This window comes from Excalfactoria chinensis, chromosome 3, assembly GCF_039878825.1.
Source record: "Excalfactoria chinensis isolate bCotChi1 chromosome 3, bCotChi1.hap2, whole genome shotgun sequence".
Taxonomy (NCBI): Eukaryota; Metazoa; Chordata; class Aves; order Galliformes; family Phasianidae; genus Excalfactoria; species Excalfactoria chinensis.
In genome coordinates, this window is record NC_092827.1 from 75,665,045 (window position 1) to 75,685,063 (window position 20,019).

A 20,019-nucleotide genomic window follows, 5' to 3' on the forward strand; every position below is an offset into this window, starting at 1 on the left:
ATTTCTCAAGAATGAGGAGAAAACTTATTGTTTCTAGATTCTTAAACAAGTCTTCATGTATCTAAAGGATGAATATTCATTGGTATTAACAGATTGTTAAATCTGTTCAATTGTATGTTGGCAGATCCTTTAAGAGAATTGATTTACTAGTCATCACTTGTGTAAAGTGAAGAATTTGTTGCTTTTCTTGGGGCCATTAATTCTTCATTTTGAACTGAAATTTCATGTCATCTTGCTCAGGTCTGATTGTGTTTTTATCAGACTCTGAGCAGCTAGAGGATTTCACACCATTACAAATGTTTTTATTTCCTTCTTTCTCCCCTTTCAGAGGAAATGAGGAAGAGTCCAGTGAGAATCAGGCTCCAATGGGTCCTTTGTCTGAATTGAAGTTATGACTGTATGTGCAAAACCAGCATCTTCTAATGGTGTCTCCCGGTGCCTGGGTCTGGGTTTTGTCAGAATGGTTTTGTCAGAATGTCCCCTATGCCTGCTGGCAGCTTTCAGCTGTTGTGTTTGTTTAAGTTCTTTAACCTCAATGACAAAACAAAACAAAGCAAAAAACTTTCATCAGAATTTGAGCTGTTCAAACATCCATTGGCTTTGTATCCTGTTTCTGACTTAAGTGGTCCTTTCCCCAGGGCTCCTTGCTCTTAGTTAACCTGTTATTCCCAAAATCTTGTCAAAGATAAGTGGCATTTACTTCCTCCACCTTTTTAGAGGCCTACTCCCTTTCAGCCCACTTTTCTTGAGTGGTCTGTGTGTAATCCTAGCTCTGGTAAAATTAGCTGCTTGTGATTTCCAGCACCGGTGTCATAATTGTAGCCCTTTCTCTGTCTGTAAACTACCCAAGGAAGCACCAGAAGTAGCATATGTGGGCCTATTATGCCTATTTTAAATTGCCTGATAATTTATTTCCAAAGTTCTCTATTACTTATGAAGTTTGCCATTTGAGATTATCGAGTATAGCCCAAACATACATCTTATTGGTTCTTATGTGGCTGAATAGGAATCACAATAGTATAGTTCCAAATATATTTATTTTTATTACAGAATTTTATGTTTTCAGAATATATTCGTATATTTAATGTAGTCTCATTTAAAGTTCATTATTCGTGTGCTAGGCCAGACTATCAAGAGATATAAACCAATACATTCTTCACTATTAATTTTAGAGTTGTCTTTTAAGTAGTGTTTGTTTTCACTTAATTGCACAAGTTACTTATGTGAATAATCACTGCAAATCACTATGGAGAGAGAACAAGGAACCTTATCCTGTTATTTTCCTGTCCTGTATGTTTAGCACAACTCTTTGAAGCAGAGCTTTTGGTCTGCTTTCAGGAGAGGAGTGTCTGGTCAGGGAGGGGTACCCGGTGATGCTGCCTTCCAGAAACTAGCTGCTTTACAGGAACAGGTGCTCAGAAGAAATTGTTTGGTTTTGGTGGAAATACTGAGTATGTTTATATTATTTAAAGGCTGTTTTTTGCTCATTTCCTTTTTGTTTTGGGGTCAGGGAGAGCAGGAAGAAAGTTGTTTGGCTAAGCTTTTTTTTGCCTTCCTCAGTGAGACCTTTTGATTCAGCTACTCCTCTCAAACACCCAACTGCTATCATCTAACACTACTTAAAGCTGTGTCATTGTGCAAAGTGTTCTCAGCCTTGCTTAGGCAGATCTTTACAAGCATCTGAAAATGGTTGTGTGGTTGACATTAAGGTAAGCCTGCTCACTTGGGCAGTTTATAAAGAAATGGTGTGAGAGGATAATCTTGTTATCATTACTTCTGGGATCAAATGGTCTTTCATTTTGTTGTGAAGTATTGTCTTTTATGCAAGCATGTCTTTTGTGTGCTTGGATGAAGTCACAGCAGCATTCTGGTGACAAAACTGAGGCCTGTTATGGTGAAGACTTGACTGTCTTTTGAAGGCATCTAAGCCTCTTGCTGCTGATTTGCAGTGCTATGGCTTGAAGTACTTTTAGTCAGTTTATATGAACTGAAAAATTGGGATAAAGCAATAAAAAGATTAAATAAACACTTGCAAAATAGGGCAGAAGAAACAATTTCAGTTGTTTATGTTTGTGTGCTGACCCATCGTGGTGATGAGGTGAGCACATCCCATGTCCTGTTAATGCAATGATGCTCTGCTCCAGGGCAGTCTAGTTGCTGTGTTTTTGTAGTGCTTCTGGGCCAAGCGAATTACTCGGCTGCCCAATGTCCGGTTTGTCTTCTTGCGACACACAACACATGAGTTCTTTTTCCAATTCTGATATTAGTATTAATAATGTCAACAAGCTGTGGCTGTCCGGAGATAATACCATTGAGCCAACAAGCTCCAGGTTCCTAATGATCTTGCCTTATCTATGATTTCACATTTTAATTGTAATCCAATATAAACCAACCCCATAGCAATACAAGAAAATTACAGAATTACTGTAAGTCTCCATTTTTTTCTTAAATTATTCATTCAGCCAGAGTCTTATCTTAAAACAGATAACAAATGGATACTTTAGGTATTTTTCCAGAAATCTGGACCTCTGGAAAAAAATGACCTTAGCTTGTCTTGCAGAAAATTACAGTATTTTTCCTGTTGTTTTTACATCATTTAATTCTTGGAAATGTTGACAGCTCAGCTAGATTGTCATTGATTATAAAGACCTATACCAGATTTTTAGAATGTACTGAGCTAAGCCTATTACTGTTTGCTTGTGAGTTAAGAAACATTTTTCATTTGAAGTTGATATTTTTTAGTGTTTTCTCTGATAGTTTACCTTGCTGTAAATGTGCAAATGCTGACTGGCACCGAGGTAATACACCTTCTATTTATATTAGAATTACAGTATTTTTATGACTTGGAAGTTTGTCTCTGAAATCATTTTAGTAGAATTTTTACTTTTATAACCTTCATCAACAAGTATATACAGATTCTTTCATCTGAGAGAGAAATGACAAGCAAAAGTGTGGGCACTCAGTAAGGCGAGGTGTTCCCAAGAACAGCTAACATTTACAGTGAGAAGTCCTCACTACAGCCGACTCTCCAGTGGAGTTTTTCTGTTGTCTTCCGGAGAAGCACAGGTGGGCCAAGATTATAGAAATGGAAGGCTGACTGAATAGAAATACCTGTACAATAGAGGTGCAGCCAGGCACAGAATTCATTTAGTGTCTTGCTTAACAGCATAATGAAATAGTGGTACCTATAAAAGATGAATGTTCTTGCCATATTTATCATGAAAAGAAGATGTGGACCAGGCAGAGGACAGAAGGAGGGGAAGGAAAGTGGTTCTCCCACAAGGCAATCAAGTGTGTCAGATAGATAGTCATTCCTCAACTGTCAGAAGAATAAAAGGTCTCAGCCCTTTTCCTTTCTTCGACTGCCATGTGAAATGTAGTCAGATAATACAGACTGTAATTACAGTTAAAGTCATTAACGAGACTTCTCTTTCTGTTTTTGTTTCAGTTATTTGCCACCTTCCCTGCATGAATGGAGGCCAGTGCAGTTCTAGAGATAAATGCCAGTGCCCTCCTAATTACACCGGCAAACTTTGTCAGATCCCTGTGCAGAACAGCAATACTCCAAAACTATACCATCACCCACAACAAGTGAATAAGGCTGTAGGATCACAGATTATCCACTCAACTCATACTTTACCACTGACAATGTCTGGACAGCAAGGTGTAAAAGGTAATTTCTTTTCTTGATAGAATCGTTTTGTTGGGTTTTTTTGGTTGTTTTTTTTGTTTTGTTTTTTTTTTTTTGTTTTTTTTTTTTTGTTTGGAATTGATTTTATTTACTTATCAGGATTAAAAAAAAAATAATAACATAAAACAAAATATGCAATCTAAACATGCCAGGCAGAAAAGCTAGTGCAAGAGATCCCTTTCATAAGTAAAACAGTTATGATTTGGGATACAGACAATGATTTAGGATTAGTTATATTCATATCACAGGTAGACTATTCTCACTTGAACCACCCTTCAAAAACCATCTTCCCTGATAGAATTAGAAGGGCCTTACTACTTCTCCTTCTGAATCTTTTCTTCATGCATTTACCTGAAATAAACTTTCTTAGCTTAAATTTTGAATTTAGGTTGTTTTCTGCTACAAACAAGGTTTGAAGAGCCAGTAAGGCCCTGGAACCATATTTTCTTGACTTAATATTGCATTCTTACTGGTGTTGCTCTTCAGAATATGCTAAGTGTTCTCCTATATTAAACAATGCTGAACAAATTAGACGTAAATTTGGGTGTTTTTGTGTTTTTTTGTTTGTTTGTTTGTTTTTTGTTCCTTTGTTTGGCTTTGGTTTTTTTTTTGTTTGTTTTTTTGTTTTTCCCTAGGAATAACTATGAGAGACCAGTTAATTCTGAAAATATGCCTAGCAAAATCAAAATAATGTGGAAAAAAAAAAATTACAAAATAATATTATTACAAAATAGCTAAAATAAATGTAGTATGTTTCTGAAGGAATGAAGCTGTAAAAATATCTAGATGAGTTTAAAAGATCAAGGAGGCAAATCAGAAGACTCAGTAATTTAGTATGCATTTTTGAGGAAGTAGTGTCATGACATTTGTCTGTTCTTGAAGCAGTCTGATGTTTAGTCATTGGCTGGCCTCAAGTGGTCTCTGCAGTACTTGCTGACTAGAGAGACGTAAACAGACACATTAAATGTTAACTTTGTTATTTAGCTTACCAAAAGTAAAACTTATTACATGCCTCTTCTCCTCGTCCTCTCCCAAACTCAGTTGAGTTGAATGTTTTAAGGACATTTTTGTTTCAATGAAAAGAGTCTTGAAGCTCAGAAACAGTCCAGTGCACATTAAGTGTTCAGAAGTTCTCAATTTATAACCAGACTTAAAGCTACAGCCATCTAGTACATATATATATATGGAAAACATTTCTTCCTTCTTTGTGTGCCAAATCCTCGATTCAAAGTTTAGTGAAGGGAGTGGTGATTTTAGATGATTGAGATACTGGCAGCTATTACAGGGGCAAACTCTGGACTTGGCAGGTATATAAAGGTGAAGGATTGAAATTTGAAGCTTTTTCTGTGTTCCAGATAAAGATGATAGATGTGAAGAAGACAATAAAATTTACTATATATCCAAAAATATCCTGGTAGAGTTTGAATTTTGGAACTTTGAATGTGATTCTTTCTACACATTATGACCACAAATCTTAATCTTGCTACAGCCAGTTTGACATCCATGTTGATATAGCAGTCTTTACAGTCCTGTAATGTCTGTCTTTCCTTTGTGAAGAGTTTTCATTCTTTTTTGCTTTCTAAGTTGGACTGTATGCATTCATTCACCCTTCCTTCCAACCCCGAAATTTGAGGGTTGTCTACGTTTTTGTCACACTAAAGCAATTTATCCAAATTCTGATGTACAAAAAAGAGATGTCTTAGAGGTGCCTGGGATCTCTTTTATTGATGTATTTTATTACTAATTTTTTTTGTTTTTCTTTCAATTACTTTAGTGAAGTTCCCTCCTAACATAGTGAATATCCATGTGAAACATCCCCCTGAAGCTTCTGTTCAGATTCATCAAGTTTCAAGAATTGACAGCACATCAACAGGACAAAAATTGAAAGTACCTCAGCCAGGACATCCACAGGTCTCTTACCAAGGTCTTCCGTATCAGAAGACCCAGAAAGGACATGCTACTTACACAAATCAACAACCCATTCCTCATGTGTTTCCTGTTTCAGTTAAATCTCAGCTTGGACGCTGCTTCCAGGAGACTATCGGAACACAGGTAAGAAATATTTGCTTAGATTTGTGAGACAAATGCCTTTAAAACAATACTATGAAAGACTGAAATAATTCTTCCAGGCTTGATGGGTTCCTGGGTAGTCTGATCTAGTTGCTGGCAACCCTGTCCACAAAAGGGCAGTGGGGAGAGGAATTGGAAGTAGATGATCTTTGAGATTTCTTCCAACCCAAGCTGTTCTACAGTTCAGTATGATTCTTCACCAACTTACAGGGAAAAGATGCATTTGACTATCTTTGCAAAGAAAATTCTACTAATAGAGTGTAAAATAGTTTAGACAGTAACATCATTCTGAACCTGTTATTCTTTCAACCAGATATGTTAAGTTTCTGTAGACTTGAATCCCTTACGTTCTGTTTTCAAAGTATTTTAGCTGTTTCTTCTCCATTTATGAGCTATTTTTCCAAATAAAATAATGACTCAAGTCATAGCTCCAGCTATTCTGATCAAACAGTTAAGGTTATACCATCTTCCACAGCTTGGACTGTCCTTTGCTTTAATGAGCCTAATTGCATGTGCATCTCAGCAGTCAGAGGAGTCAAGGAGTTGTGGTCTTCTCTTAAATTCCTATTCAACAACTACCTCTGTTTGTCAGTATTATATGCTAATGTTATGAGTCTATTTAAAGGTGACCATTAAATGGAATAGAAAAATCAGGAAAGCAATCCTAGAGTTTGCTAAATCATTAAAACATTAATTCATTTTAAAATAGTATGTTCACACCAGTGTCTTTTTCAAATGACCGTTCAAGAACATATTTTCCTTCAGGCTCTTGAGCAACACAGCATTATCATACTTATATATTTCCACATATCTGTGGATATACAAAGATATATATATAAATATTTATATGGATAGATTGCAAAAATGTTACTCAGACACCATTACTGACTGCTTATCGCCTTGCCAAGATTGAATTTTTAAGACAATTTTTTTTTATTCTCAGTGTCTTCCTTTGGCATTTCTAAAAATTCAAGTTAAGTTTGCATATGGAACATTAAATGCTAGTCTTCACTAATTGTTAAATGCTTGATTTGTGATCCACAGTGTTAGTTTGTACTTATGAGCTCTTTTAGAGTGTCTGTTTCAAGAGCAGTGAAACTTAACTTGTTCTTTGGGAGGCTGACTCTGGCAAGTGTTGAAGTATATCTTTAACTGACTTAAAGACACGGTGCCTATGTGGGGAAAAAAAACAATCTATTTCATAAGAATGGGAGTTCTAACAAACATGGCATTGTCATGTGATATCTTAAAATACTGTGATTAATTGTGGTAAGTAGTGGTTTATTCTTATTTATACTTCTATTCTCATATTTATAGGAAGATAAAATTCCTTCTTCTGAATGTTACCTTTTATTTCTTACCTTTTATGCTGGATAAATTTCATGTCTGTTCTGTTCTTTCTGGCACATGAATGAGGGGGATATTTCAAGTATTTATCTATATCCAGAATGTTCTCTCTGCAGTGCTTGTCTCTCACATTGCAATGATTTTAAAACTAAAACTTAATCATCACTTAGTAGAAAACAGTAGCGTGCTCCATTTTGAAGGGGGAAGGAAAGTAGAAATCTACTTGTATCATCTTCAGGCTTGACTTAGAAACCTACAAAATGCTCAGTCTCAATTTTTCTAATGGTTTTTGTTTTTTAATACTTCACTGAAAAACTGTGTCTTTGCAGTGCTCTCAAGAATGGAGACTGCCTGCTAGTTTAGAATAATCTGTTTTCCCATTTTTTGCAGACTTTGGTGTCTGTCTTGGACAAGAACATAGTGAGTTTTTTACTTGTTTAATTTTATAGTTCCTTCTAGAGACAGAGCTTGGGGTAGTGTTTTGTAGAGTGTTTGTTTAAGACCTTGCAATAAATATGGATTCAAGTGACTCATTCACCTTTCAATTTTGAAATTGAAATGTTAATATGCTTTTCCTACAGTCGGGCAATGAACATTATTAATTTGCATGTTTTAAGTATTCCTTTAGCTGGAAAATATGAACAATGTTATTTATTCTTCATAGACCTGTTCTAAAATAACTCAGTTTTTTGTTTGTTTGGGTTTTTGGTTTTTTTTAATGTTGGCTTTACTAAATACAAGCATTCTTTTTATTTGTACAGGCAAGATGCTAAACTTAGTTTTCTTTATCATTAGCAACACGTTGCAAGTTCTTTCTGGAGTTTAGGCTAGATAATTCTGCTATCCTTAATTTTTGAACCATTATCAGTGTTTAGACATTTTTTTGCAGGGTGGATTGTATAGTTGGCTTGGGAAATGTTTTATTAAATATCCTGGGATCAGAGGTGATTTTATTGTCTATAGAGCAGAATGGTGTGGAAGGATCTTTCAGGCAAATCAACCAACTTTAAAATAAGGCTTAGCTGAACTTAACGTTTTTAACCTGGACCATAAGTATCAGAATCTTTACTGCTTTTTGTGTGTGTGTAGCCTCCATCATTTTCTTTATTTTTATTACTCCTTTTTCTCTCCATCTTCTTTCTTGAATTTTGTTAAAATCAGATGAACTCTTTTCTTTTTTCCCCCACAACCTTCTGAGGAATATTTGCCATCTCTCATTGCATTCTTTCCCACCCCACCTTAGTTAAATTCCTCTAATGTGTCTTATTCAGAAGCAGTAGTTCTGCACAAACAAAATCTGTAAGCTGGTTGCTGTGCTCAAATCCCACAATATCCAGGGTGTGTTTTCTGCAGTCACATTCCAATAGAGTGCATACTGTTTAATTTAGCAACTGGAGCCATCCTGAATTGAAGCTTGGAAGATGTTACACCATGAGCAGTTGAAGAATCTGGTCGTATTCTCAAGCATCAGTTCTCTCCTAATTCAGAACAGAAGTTCTTCTAGACCTTATGTTTGTTCACTTTTCTGTAGTGTCCTAAGTGACTATTGCTAAAGGCAGCTACCAGGAGAAAAGGATAGTAAAAGGTTTGCAGAAAGTCAGCAGTCAGTGTGTTTAGAATGACAAAAGAGGAGGATAGTGATTGAGGGGAGCTAGATGAAATTTCCTGTTTTAATTAGAATACATAAATGAAGATTTGTTTTCATAAATATGTATACGCATTTGCATATGTTCCTTAATTGTGACTGTTTTGTGGATTGACCCCTCAGCACTGGGAAATAAAGCGGAGACAGTAGCTGCAGAAGTTATATTAGAGTTTGAGAAAAATGTCAGAAGTAAATAATCTTCTCAATGTCTCCCTTTTTACTAAAGTTGATTTCTTGGCTGCCTCACTTTTCTCCCATCAATCAGTGCATTTGACAGATAGTTCCCCTCTGGAAGGTCTTAAACTGATTGCTTCAGGATAGCTTGCCTTGTTACATGATAACTTACTATGTTACGCCACATACATAAGTGGTGTTTCATCAACACTTTCCTAATACCAACTAGATTTTTGCAGAGTGTAGCATAAACAGGCGGTGCAAACCAGAAACTGATTGTTTTATTTTTATTTTTAATTCTGAAGAAACACTGATTTTAATCTGTTTTCCTGGATGGAAGCAACATTCCACAATGTTCGAAAGAGACACTGGCTAAGAAGCCATGTCTGCCTATACTTGCTCATTCCCCTTCCCTATCTCTCACTTGTACTGATGCAGCTGCAGAGAGTGTATGGTCTACTCTCTGAAGTGGTCACAGAAATCATTTCAGTTAATAATGTTCTTATCTGACCCTCTTTCTGGGGACTGTATCAAGTTCAGATCAACTCTGTACCACAGTGTTCAGGGGACATGTTCTACCCCTTGCTTGTCAGTTTGCTGAGCGATGGTTTGTGGTTTTTTGCAAAATGCTGTTAAAAATGTTGTAGAAAGATCTGCTCTTGATATGACCCCATTGAGTAGGGAACCTGAATTAGAGTTCTTCTGGTATTAGGAGGCAAGATTTGGTATATTATGATAAAACACTGAAATCACCTATTAAAGAAAAAACAGAATGTACCACTTACAGCAGAAAAGAGAAGCATCTTTTGATAGATTTACATGTGCATTCAGATATGTTTCAAGTGCTGCTTTGTTCTGTACAGCAACAAATATGTTTGATAAGCAGTAGTCGATTGATCAGCATTTTTGGTGGACGTATTTTAATGAAAATTGTTTATTTTTTAGTAATTCCTCCTACAGGAAACATTTATCCTGATTTGAGCAACCCCCTCCACTCTGCTGTTGGAATTGGTAGAATACAAAATAATCCAAGCGGTAGGTGACAGCCAGAAAAACACAGGAACTGTCAGTGTTGTATCATGGTAAATTCTGACTGCAAATCATCAGGCGTTTACTTAACTTGGTTGACATGAGGACACACAGTGACCATGTACTGAACTTAGAGAGCGCTCATGCAATTTTTAGGATCAGGACTGAGGTCACTGCTGAGTTGCAAAGTATGTTGATTGTTTTTAGTGCATGACCTCATCTTATCTGTCCTACTGTATGCTGTATGTTCATAGCACGTGTAGTCTGGAGGTGATGACAATAGTAATATGCCAACTGAAGTCATTTGCTCAGCCATAGAAATATCCCTGGTGAACTTCAGATTTCTTAAACATTTGCTTTTGAGGTAAATTTCAGGGATTTTCCTTTTTCCTTTTACCTTTTTTGACAGCTGTATGAAAGGAACTTCTATATATGTATTCTTGAGAACAAATGATGGAAGTAAAATTTTCTGCTTCATACTGGCACTTTTTTTCCTTCTTCTAAAGAACTTTTTTTTTTCTTCAGAATAGTCTTAAAAATACCATCTCATAAAATAAAATAACTGTCTGGAATTCCTTGAAGCTCATGGTTTGGCTTCTGAAGTTTTTAAACAAATAGACTGTCAGAAATCAGTGTGGATTCATTTGCAGGATTAATGCTTCATTCACAATAGATTTTTTGCAAAATCAATACTCTGAAGTATCAGAAGATTAAAAGATGTATCAGATACCAGAAACACCAAACATTGTTCTAATTACTCAAATGGAAGAAAGCTGGGTAATTTTTGCTTGCCTAAGAAGAATGTTCTAGTTAAGCCAAAGCAAATTCTTTACCAGTTCTTTTAGAAAGTCTGGAAGTATTTAAGTTCTCTCTTCTGCTTTTGAGACAATGGCTGCTAGTGTGCCAGTGCTAGAGCGGATAATGCTCCTCATTTGTATCAACCTGTCACTCAGCCATGGTCAGAACACTAATTAAGTGTGTTTGTTAATTGTTTCAGTAATAGGGTTTATTAAGTTCGGGGTTTCCTGTTCTGTTTGTAATACCTATAGAAGGAAAAAAATGAGAAAGAAGTAACAATCCAAGGTCTGTGCCTGTTGAATAGTTTACAGAAAGTTAAACAGTGTATCCATTCTCTTTTGCTATTGTGGTATGTGAAATGCGGTCTTTTGAGCTGAATCCCAGAGTCATTAGCTATTAACTCGGGCAAAGCACCTATCGATTTCAATCATAGTTAATCATGTGACACTCCTTTATTTATGCCTGTGTTGTGGTTTTAACTAATAGCTCGTGACAGGGATTTGTAGATGGGTCACGCAGGAGTGAGAGTCTCAGGAAACCTTCTGGTCCTTTATCAGAGCCCTTCGTGGCTGTCCTGACACTAATTGCTGGACTGGGCTCCCTACTGCACTTCAACAGGAGCTGAATACATTCCTCCTACTGCCTTAGCAGGGGGATTTTGAGGATGTAATCCTTCCTTTTCCCAAGCATTGGAAAAGATATTAAACTCTAGTAGTGGTGCACACTCAAGCACTGTTAGCACTGTGGGGCTGGGACAGAGGCTGGATGAGGGAACAAAGAGGTGATGTGGCTTGGGGTTGCCTTTGTGCACCACCACAGGGTCAGCCAGAATTCCAGTCGAACAGTGGGAATATTTGGTACTTCCTCCGGTTATATAAAATATTGGCATAGAAGCCCAGGCATGCATGGAGAAAATATGTGGACTCGAAACAATACTTTCAGTGTCTGTGAATGCTTTACCCTGGAAGAACTTTGTTTTATAGCAGTACCATGTGTGCTTCATACTGCTGCTACTGCTGAGCCCCTTTCAGCACAGTTTAAGCTCTTTTATACCAGTCCTTCATGACTTTTTTGCCTTCTGAGCCAATAAGAATCATCTCAAAACCGTAACCTTGTGACAGATGTATCATTCATGAAAATCTGTTCTCTCTCTGTGAGGAGTTTTCCAGAAGCCCTCAGGAATACTGGCTGGATTAGTTTAAAATATGTATGGATGATGGATAGAAAGTTGTGAACCTAAGCTTAGAAAATGGCATCACCTTCATGCATAATACAAGCTACGTGCACGTGTTTAGCTTCGCTGCTTATTTTAGGCCAATGCTTATGTGTTGGAGTTGTATTGAATAGTGAGACAAACTAAAAATAGGCATGGATTCCCCCAAGTGACTTTTCCAGTCACTTGTGACTCAGAGACTGGAATAGACTGTCTGAAGAACTAATGAGTTCTTCCCAGTGGTAGGAAGTGGATAAGATTTTTGACGAGGAGAGAAATTACCTAAAAGTTCTTGAGACCTCTAGAAACAGAGCTTCAATTCAGTAATGCTTAGGGCCTGAGAAAGGGAGGAACATCTTAAGAAATTGTTGCTGGCTCAGAAACAGCTTGTGCGATGCCATGAGTACTGAGAGTGTCTGATGTGCTGTTAGAGGTACCAGAGAAATTAGGGTTTATTAGCCATAGAAGAACACGCTTTTTCTGCTTGGCTTAGTACTTTACAGAGCAATCACTTTTTCTGATACATAGCTCCAAAATTACACAGGCCTTACACCACAAAGAGCCCCATGTGGCAGTTGCTTTTCCTCACTGGCCAGTTTCTACAATGATCTGGATGCTAACCAAATTATCATTGATTCTTCAAGCTTTAATTCACCATAGAGGCAGTGGGAGCAGCAGCTTTAAACGTTGCCAGTTTTTACTGACAGGACTACAAACCACAGTTGCCAGATGACTCAGACTTTGGCATCCTTATTTTTGCTCATGGTTTTTTATGGAAATTTGAAAAAGTTATGACCACAGAGATCGTGATTTTCAGTAGAGAGCAAATGCTATAGCACCACACCTAAACTCAAAACGGGCTTCAGTCCATCTTCCTCCTTCTTTCCTTTTTTTTTTTTTCCTTTCTATTTTTTAACCTTTATTTTGCCTTTCATTTACAATCATAAAAATGACACCTTTTCTATTTTAGGGTGGGGGGGAAGCACTAGTTAAGGACAGTTTGTTGGCTGTCATGTTAGTGCAGTCTTGCTTGCCTCTTCACGTGCGCACTGCTGGAATGCGTCCTTGAGGCTTGTGACCTTGTGAGGAGCACTGGGTGTTACATTATCTGCCTGGCTGCCCAAATGCTCAGTTTCTGAGATCATAAGGGGAGGTGCAGCATCAGCCTCAATTCCTCCCACTTCTTTTCTGAGGAAGAAGAGTTGTAAAACTGAGGCATGAGGTGGGGAGAGAGAGTTGAGTAGAAATTGCTTGAGCAGTCTCTCACAAACTGCCACAGTGTATGACTTGAGTCTAAGAGGTTTCAACATGGGAGAATCAATACCTGTTCTATGAAATGAGTTTAGCTGATGTAAATAAAGTAGAACAGTCTACTGAGAGCATGAGAGCTTTACATTGAACTTGGAAAAAAACGGTGCAGTGTAAAGACATCATGTGATTTCTGTACTTTTTTTTTTCAGTTGCACTCCAGTCAGTTGATGGAGTGCCATCAGTTGCCAACTATCCATCAGTCAGTTGATGCTTGATTGATCAGCCATCTCTCAGTTGATTGGGGTGCCATCAGTTGCCACTCCAGACAGTTGATGAACTGCCATCAGTTGCCTCTCCAGTAATGGAGACAGTATTAGTAATCCTCAGTTAGTTCCCATTTTGAGAAGAGCTGAGGTGCTGCAGCAGACTGGAAGTGTGTAGAATTCCCTCTTCTTGCACCTGGCCTGCCTTTGTGCCTGACTGACAGTTGCTTCTGAAACCAGATCAGAGCATAACTGAAAGATCAGGAGTGGTCAGTCATGTACTAATCCTGCCAGTTTGCAAGCCAGCAGAAAGCAAGATAGCCTAAAAGATGTTATCACATAGTGTATGCTCGGGCCTGCGTCTGAAAAGCTTAGATACAATCCAGCCAAATACAATCTAGGGCACAATTGTTTTCCCCTTGGAACATGGGAAAATTTGGTACAAGACACTCCGCAAATGGTCTTGTGAAAGCAGGCTTCTACAGAGTATCTTCTAACCTGTCCAGGTGCACTGTTCTTTTTGCTGTGCATGTATCACCTCATAATGTGGCTGAAGGCACGAGTGCTGCTACCCCCTATTGTATAGGGATGATGGGCAGAAGCACACAGTAACTTTGCTGTAATGCTAAAAGCTCCATCTCATATAGGAGGCTTGGGCAGAGGATGCTCCCGGCTGCTCAGACATGGATTATTTGATGTTTAAATTATGCTGCTTTGTGGCTGAGATATTTCAGAATGTTCCTGGGGAACGTGTGAGAACAGGGCTGAGAAGATGGCTGTGATAGCACCTTGCCAGTCCTCCTCATAGGAAGAAGGAACCCACTGATAGGTTAGAGCTCTGCACTGTATGGTACACTGCAAAGCCTCATTGAATAACTTTGTACTTTAGGAACATCAGTGGCCCATGAGCATCAGCATACTATAAGAAATTTGGGAAGCTGAGAGGAAGCTGTCAGTGTATTCAGCATGCATCCCCACTACAGAGTGACAGGGTTACCAGTATGAGTGAATGCAACCACAAGGCCGTGCAGCCTGTGCTGGAGGACAAGCAGCTATTTTGAGCTGAAAGATAAACATCGGTGATCATTTGGTTCAGAGGTTTTTATACTTGGTCAGGACAAAAAGTTAGATCAGGGAAGGTTCATTCACTGTAGTGTGAATTCATACTTCCACACATTTGAATTATTTGCTGCAGTGCCTATTTATATCAGTATTTGCTTTTAAAGTGCACCTGTTGTGCGCTTCTGTCATACTTTGAGTACTTTGATTTTGTACCTAGTTGACAAGTGTAGATGTGCTTTATAATGTCTTCATTTCACATAGGGAAATACATTTTAACTTTGTTTCTTAATCAGGAAAAAATAAATTCAGGGAGTATTTGGCTCAGGAATGATTGCAAGATAGGCTTAAATATTTGCATGAAACATTCTGAGTAATACATATCACCAACTTTGACATGAGTCATCTTATATATTCCATAATTCTTCAGTATCTGGACAGCAAAATATTTCATAATAATTTGGCAATTTTCAGTAACTGGTCACAAACATTAAACATGAGCTGACAGAAATTTGAGCCTTATTAACAGATAGGAAAGAGCAATATAGAAATCAATTATACTCCTAAAAATATTACTTTTTTAAAAGAGTAATTTGTTAAAGATAATGTACGTGGCTTTTGAAAAAGCAGAGGAAGACGTTTTTATGTGGAAGAATAACGTACTGTCTATTTTCTTCTCTTTTACCTTCTTTTCACATTGAAGCAGAGGAGGGTAATAACGTAACCAAACCTGCTCATTCCTGTGCAGAGAGCTATTCATGAACGTTATTTAAGCTTGGGCTAAGAGCACCAGTCATTCTTGGGTGTCTCAATTACACTGGCAAGAATCTGTCCCAAGATGACTGAAAGAGGACATTATCCTAGAGGTGACCATCATACAGCAGCCCTAACCTGAGTATTCTTTACCTAACTTTTCCAGTGTGGCAAAGCACTTCCCGGCCTTTCAAAGCAAGAAGACTGCTGTGGAACTGTGGGTACTTCCTGGGGGTTTAACAAATGCCAGAAGTGTCCCAAAAAGCCATGTAAGTGTGTTTCTTCGTTGTTATTCTCTGGACAAGTTTGTAACATTTTCTCAAATAGTAATTGCCGTTTTTTGTTGTCGTTTTTTTGGTTTTGGCGAGAAAGAAAGAAAAGGAACATAGTAGAAAGAACACACCATGCTTTGATTAGGGGCAGGTTGTAGAAACTGGAATTCTCTTGCATGCCAGCAGTTACAGTACACAGGCACTCAGCACAGCCAACAGTGCTAGCATGGTTGTGGTTTTTCCCTTTTTTTTTTTTTTTTCTTGCTTCTTCCTCTTCCTCTAAGGCAGTGATGCACAGTTGCATTTTTCTCAAGAAGGGTCATGACATTGAGTCATCTTGCCTCTTCCAGCTGGATTTATTTAATTATATTTTTTTAAGTCTGGACAGAAATGTTAAATTATAGAGGCGCCAGTTACTGCTTGGAGAGAACGCAGTGACCTCTTGAGACTGTAGATGAACTTTTGAGTTTGGACTCAAATTTTTCTAGGCTCTAAATTGGCTCTAAATTAATATATATATATATATTTGCTCTGTTTTGAAGTTTCTTCCTTGACATTTTAACTGTGATGAAGACTTTCCTCACTGGTTTCTTACGATTTGAAATTATGTTGTAATGAGAAAGAAATTTTGGATGTGAAGTGCAGGTAGTCTCTTATATGTTTATGAATGATACAGTTATTGCACAAAAACAGCAGTACTTCTGACATTTAATATTTTATTGCTCAATAAGAGAATAAAAAGGTGAAGTTGCAAACAGAGTAGATCCTTGTTTACTGAGCCAAATGCAGTGCAAGGAGTTGCAGCCATTATCTTGGTCTCCTAGGCTACTGTTACTCCTACAGATAGCTACTTCCTATAGAAGTACTCCTTCATGTATTGCTATAATCATAGAATCATAGAATAGCAAGGTTGCAAAGAACCTACAAGATCATCTAGTCCAACCATCCTCCCATTACCATTGCTAGCACAAGCCACTAAACCATATCTCATAGCTCCTTATCCAGATGCCTCTTGAACACTGCCAGGGACGGCAACTCCACCACCGTCCACCATTCCAATGCCTGACCACTCTCTGAGAGAAAAAGCTTTTCCTTATGTCTAATCTAAACCTCCTCTGGCACAACTTACGACCATTTCCTCGGGTCCTGTTTGTTGCCTGGGAGAAGCATGTTCAGTGTTTGATATTTTGGAAACATATTATTGTCCACACGTGTAATGTAATAAATATAATTCCAGAAGAAAATCTACTTTGACTACTGCTTCTCTGACTTTTCTTTCCACAGAAGAGTCTGCACCAGTTTATATATAGACTCAGTCTGATCTGCTAGATTGAGACATTAAAGTTTTATCTTTCAGAGTATGCTTACCTTTGGCTTTGCTTCCACAAGAAAGTATGCTTGGGATAATGTCTGTGTTAGGGGACTTTAGTATTAGTGTAATATCATCATGAATTGTGAAATGCATCCTGATTGTATAGCTTTCTCCAAATTAGTAGCAATTGAACCACAGCTGAAAGTTTTTTTTCATCAGAATTATGTGATTGTGCAGAATGTATTGCTTAGTACATCCAGATTTGCCTCCAGAAAATTGCCTATGGCAGCAGGGTTGGAACTAGATGATCTAAGATCCCTTCCAACTCAAACCATTCTGTGTTTCTAAGAACTAATATAAATTTCTGGTGCCTAGGTCCAAGGGAAGTCCATGTGCTGATTCTTCATAGCTTCAGTAAAAAACAAACTTCTGCAGCCTAGAAGCCAGTCTGGGCAGTGTGCTGTTCGGGAAGCTACTTAACACCAAAATGCTCTGTATGCTGTTAAGCCAGTAGGGAAACATGGGGGCAAACCACCTTTGTAATCCTGTTCTCCAGATTCCTCCTAGAGGGTACAGAGAAATGCCTGAACACACCTGGGATGTACAGCCCTATAACCTCCATGACCATTTATCAATGCGTTGAGTAACTTTTGTAAATACTAATGAGAGGAGCATTGTCATTTTCATATAAATCCTTAGTGGCTAACGCGTTTTCTCAAGACAGGGCAATTGAGAGTTCCTTTATCTGCCAGAAGAGTTTGAAGTGTACATTTTATACCTATGAGGGAGATACTCTAATCCATAAAATGAAGAAACAATTCTTGGAACAGGAATGGGAATTCAGCCTCTTTCCTGGTGTTGTTAATAATGTGAGTCATAGAATCACCAAGGTTGGAAAAGGCCTAAAAGATTATCCAGTCCAACCGTTCATCTATCACCAATAGCTCCCACTAAACCATGTCCCTCAACACAACATACTTACTCTTGCCTTCTGACTAATTTGGATTTGATTTTTGGAAGTAACTGTAATTTCAAGAGGAGACAGATGATGATGTTTCTTAGAATAACCCTGTTCTTAAGGTGTTTTTAAGATTAAGGTATTCCTGCAAAGTAGGGGTTTCAAATTACGTGGGATACGCTTCTCATCTTTATAGGTGGGAGCTCTCACTGAATGTTGTCTTTCTCCCATTCTTAGGGAGGAGAAAATGTGTGTATACTGTTTTCTAGAGATTAAAATACAGTGTCATCTGCCACTGCATTATACCACAAGTATGATTGGGTAGGTGCTTGTTTTAAGAACGTTCACTAACTGAACTGGTCAGGCTTTGACAGAAGTATCTGCAATTTATCATTCTAGATCTTATTTAGAAATTCTTTAAGCATGATGCTGTTCAATCATGCAGTAACTTTTGAAAATGTACATGGGTGTAAATAGTGTATTTTCAGATTTCTAGAAACTTAAGTGATCAAATTTGAAGTGTTGCAGGAGTTTAAGTGTTCTTACAGCATCTTAAAGTTTTATAGATGTCCAATTTGAACTTAGGCACACAACTGGAACTTTACAATCTGGATCTGGGCCTAAATATCCTTTTATATAAGCTTTAAATATCCATTGCTCAGTCAGGGACCAGTCCTGTTGCAAAGCCTAGTGCTTTGGCCTGGGACAATTCCTGTGTCTTTAAGTCTATGGATTATTCAGTGTTACGGAAAAATAAATGAAGAATTTTTGGAGAAGGTCTCTATTTCTGTGAACTTCTACAGAAAAAATCGTTAAAACAAACTTCATTTCTGTGTTACATGGGAAATGATTGTTCAGGCTTCTTGGTAACAGTTAATAATTATAAACAGGTTGTTTAAGTGAGTAAAGGATAAGTAATGTAGGACTGCATCCAGCTCCCACATGGATGTCTAGCCATCACTGCACATGCTTCGTACTCTGCTATGACCTGCTTATGTTGCTGCTCTTAGTACAAAGAAGAAGACAGCTGCCAGTAAGCCGCTTTTTCCTGTTCAGTATGGGAGCAGAATGAGTAGGGATGGAGAGATTAAAGTCTCTGACCTCACTCCACCATTACGCTTTCTAGAGCAGCTGAGTCACCATGGAAAGGAAAACGCATTGTGGCACTGGAAAAGGCCCAATGCAGCTTACAGGCTGCTCTCCACATGCAACTGAAAGAACTCTGCTCGTACTGTATTAGAGCTGCAGGATACTACTCATTCTGTCCTTGTAATGGATTGACTTCCAGTTTTGAACCAAACTGTAGGGATGAATGTGTGGTTCAGGCATCACATGTGAAATAAAGCCAAATGAAGTCATCATCTCACTCTGTTCTAATTGGAGAGATTGTGTACAGTAAAGGCGGAAAGTAATGCTTTCTTTCTTTTTTTCTTTTTTTCTTTTTTTTTTCTTTTTTGGCCAGCTTAACTTTTAAATTCTGACCAAATGTTGAATGTATCCTGTTGTAGCATTCAAATTATGAAAAGCTCTTGTCTCTTTACTAAGATCACTGTAGTGGTCATAGCGCCAAACGTTAGATCTGTGTTTGACAAAGTACTGGATTTTGTCAAGAGCTTAGCTTTTAGTGCATAACATGCAAAGAAGTTACTGGTCTCATTTGTTGTTCTGGAACAATTTAAGAATCAATAAGCAGTTTTCTGTAGTCTCAAAGGCAACCTTAAGTGGAAGAAAGAAACAATAAACAGAAATAAAAGTCTTCTTAACAGGGAAAGAAATGAAAAGAAAAATCTACTTAGCAGAACAGTTCCTATTTTGTCAGGATCGAACTTTGTATTTTGCCGTGCTGCTACACTCTCGGCAGTTTCCACTGATCAGCCAATAAGTCACAGAGTCTTCCAAAATTCAGAAACATTGTTAGGTAAATCAGAGATGTGCCCTCTCTTCTTCTTTTTGTCTTGATTTAGAGGTTTAGTTGCTTCTGTTTCCTATGCATTTCAAAGAATTTTAATTCACTGTGGTGAAAGAAAGGGTGTGCTGCAATTTGTTTAACATTGCATGTGTGTATTTTTGCTTTCTAAAGCTATTTTTTCACTTCTAAAACCATTGACTTCCCAGCATAAATCCTTATCTTTTCTCTTTTTCTCAACATTTGAAGGTTTGTGGAAGTAATTATTTGACTTTTCA

At 37.7% G+C, this 20,019-nt stretch overlaps 1 protein-coding gene across 9 annotated transcripts in view; it reads left to right on the forward strand.

The window, feature by feature from the left end:
* Positions 1 to 20,019, forward strand: part of LTBP1 (latent transforming growth factor beta binding protein 1) — a 174,039-nt gene that overhangs the window by 72,513 nt on the left and 81,507 nt on the right. For all 9 annotated transcript variants that reach the window (XM_072331460.1, XM_072331464.1, XM_072331458.1 and 6 more), the window contains 3 exons: positions 3,449 to 3,673; positions 5,466 to 5,743; positions 15,460 to 15,562. In XM_072331460.1, coding sequence (XP_072187561.1) covers positions 3,449 to 3,673; positions 5,466 to 5,743; positions 15,460 to 15,562 — 606 coding nt within the window. The remainder of the gene's footprint in view (positions 1 to 3,448; positions 3,674 to 5,465; positions 5,744 to 15,459; positions 15,563 to 20,019) is intronic.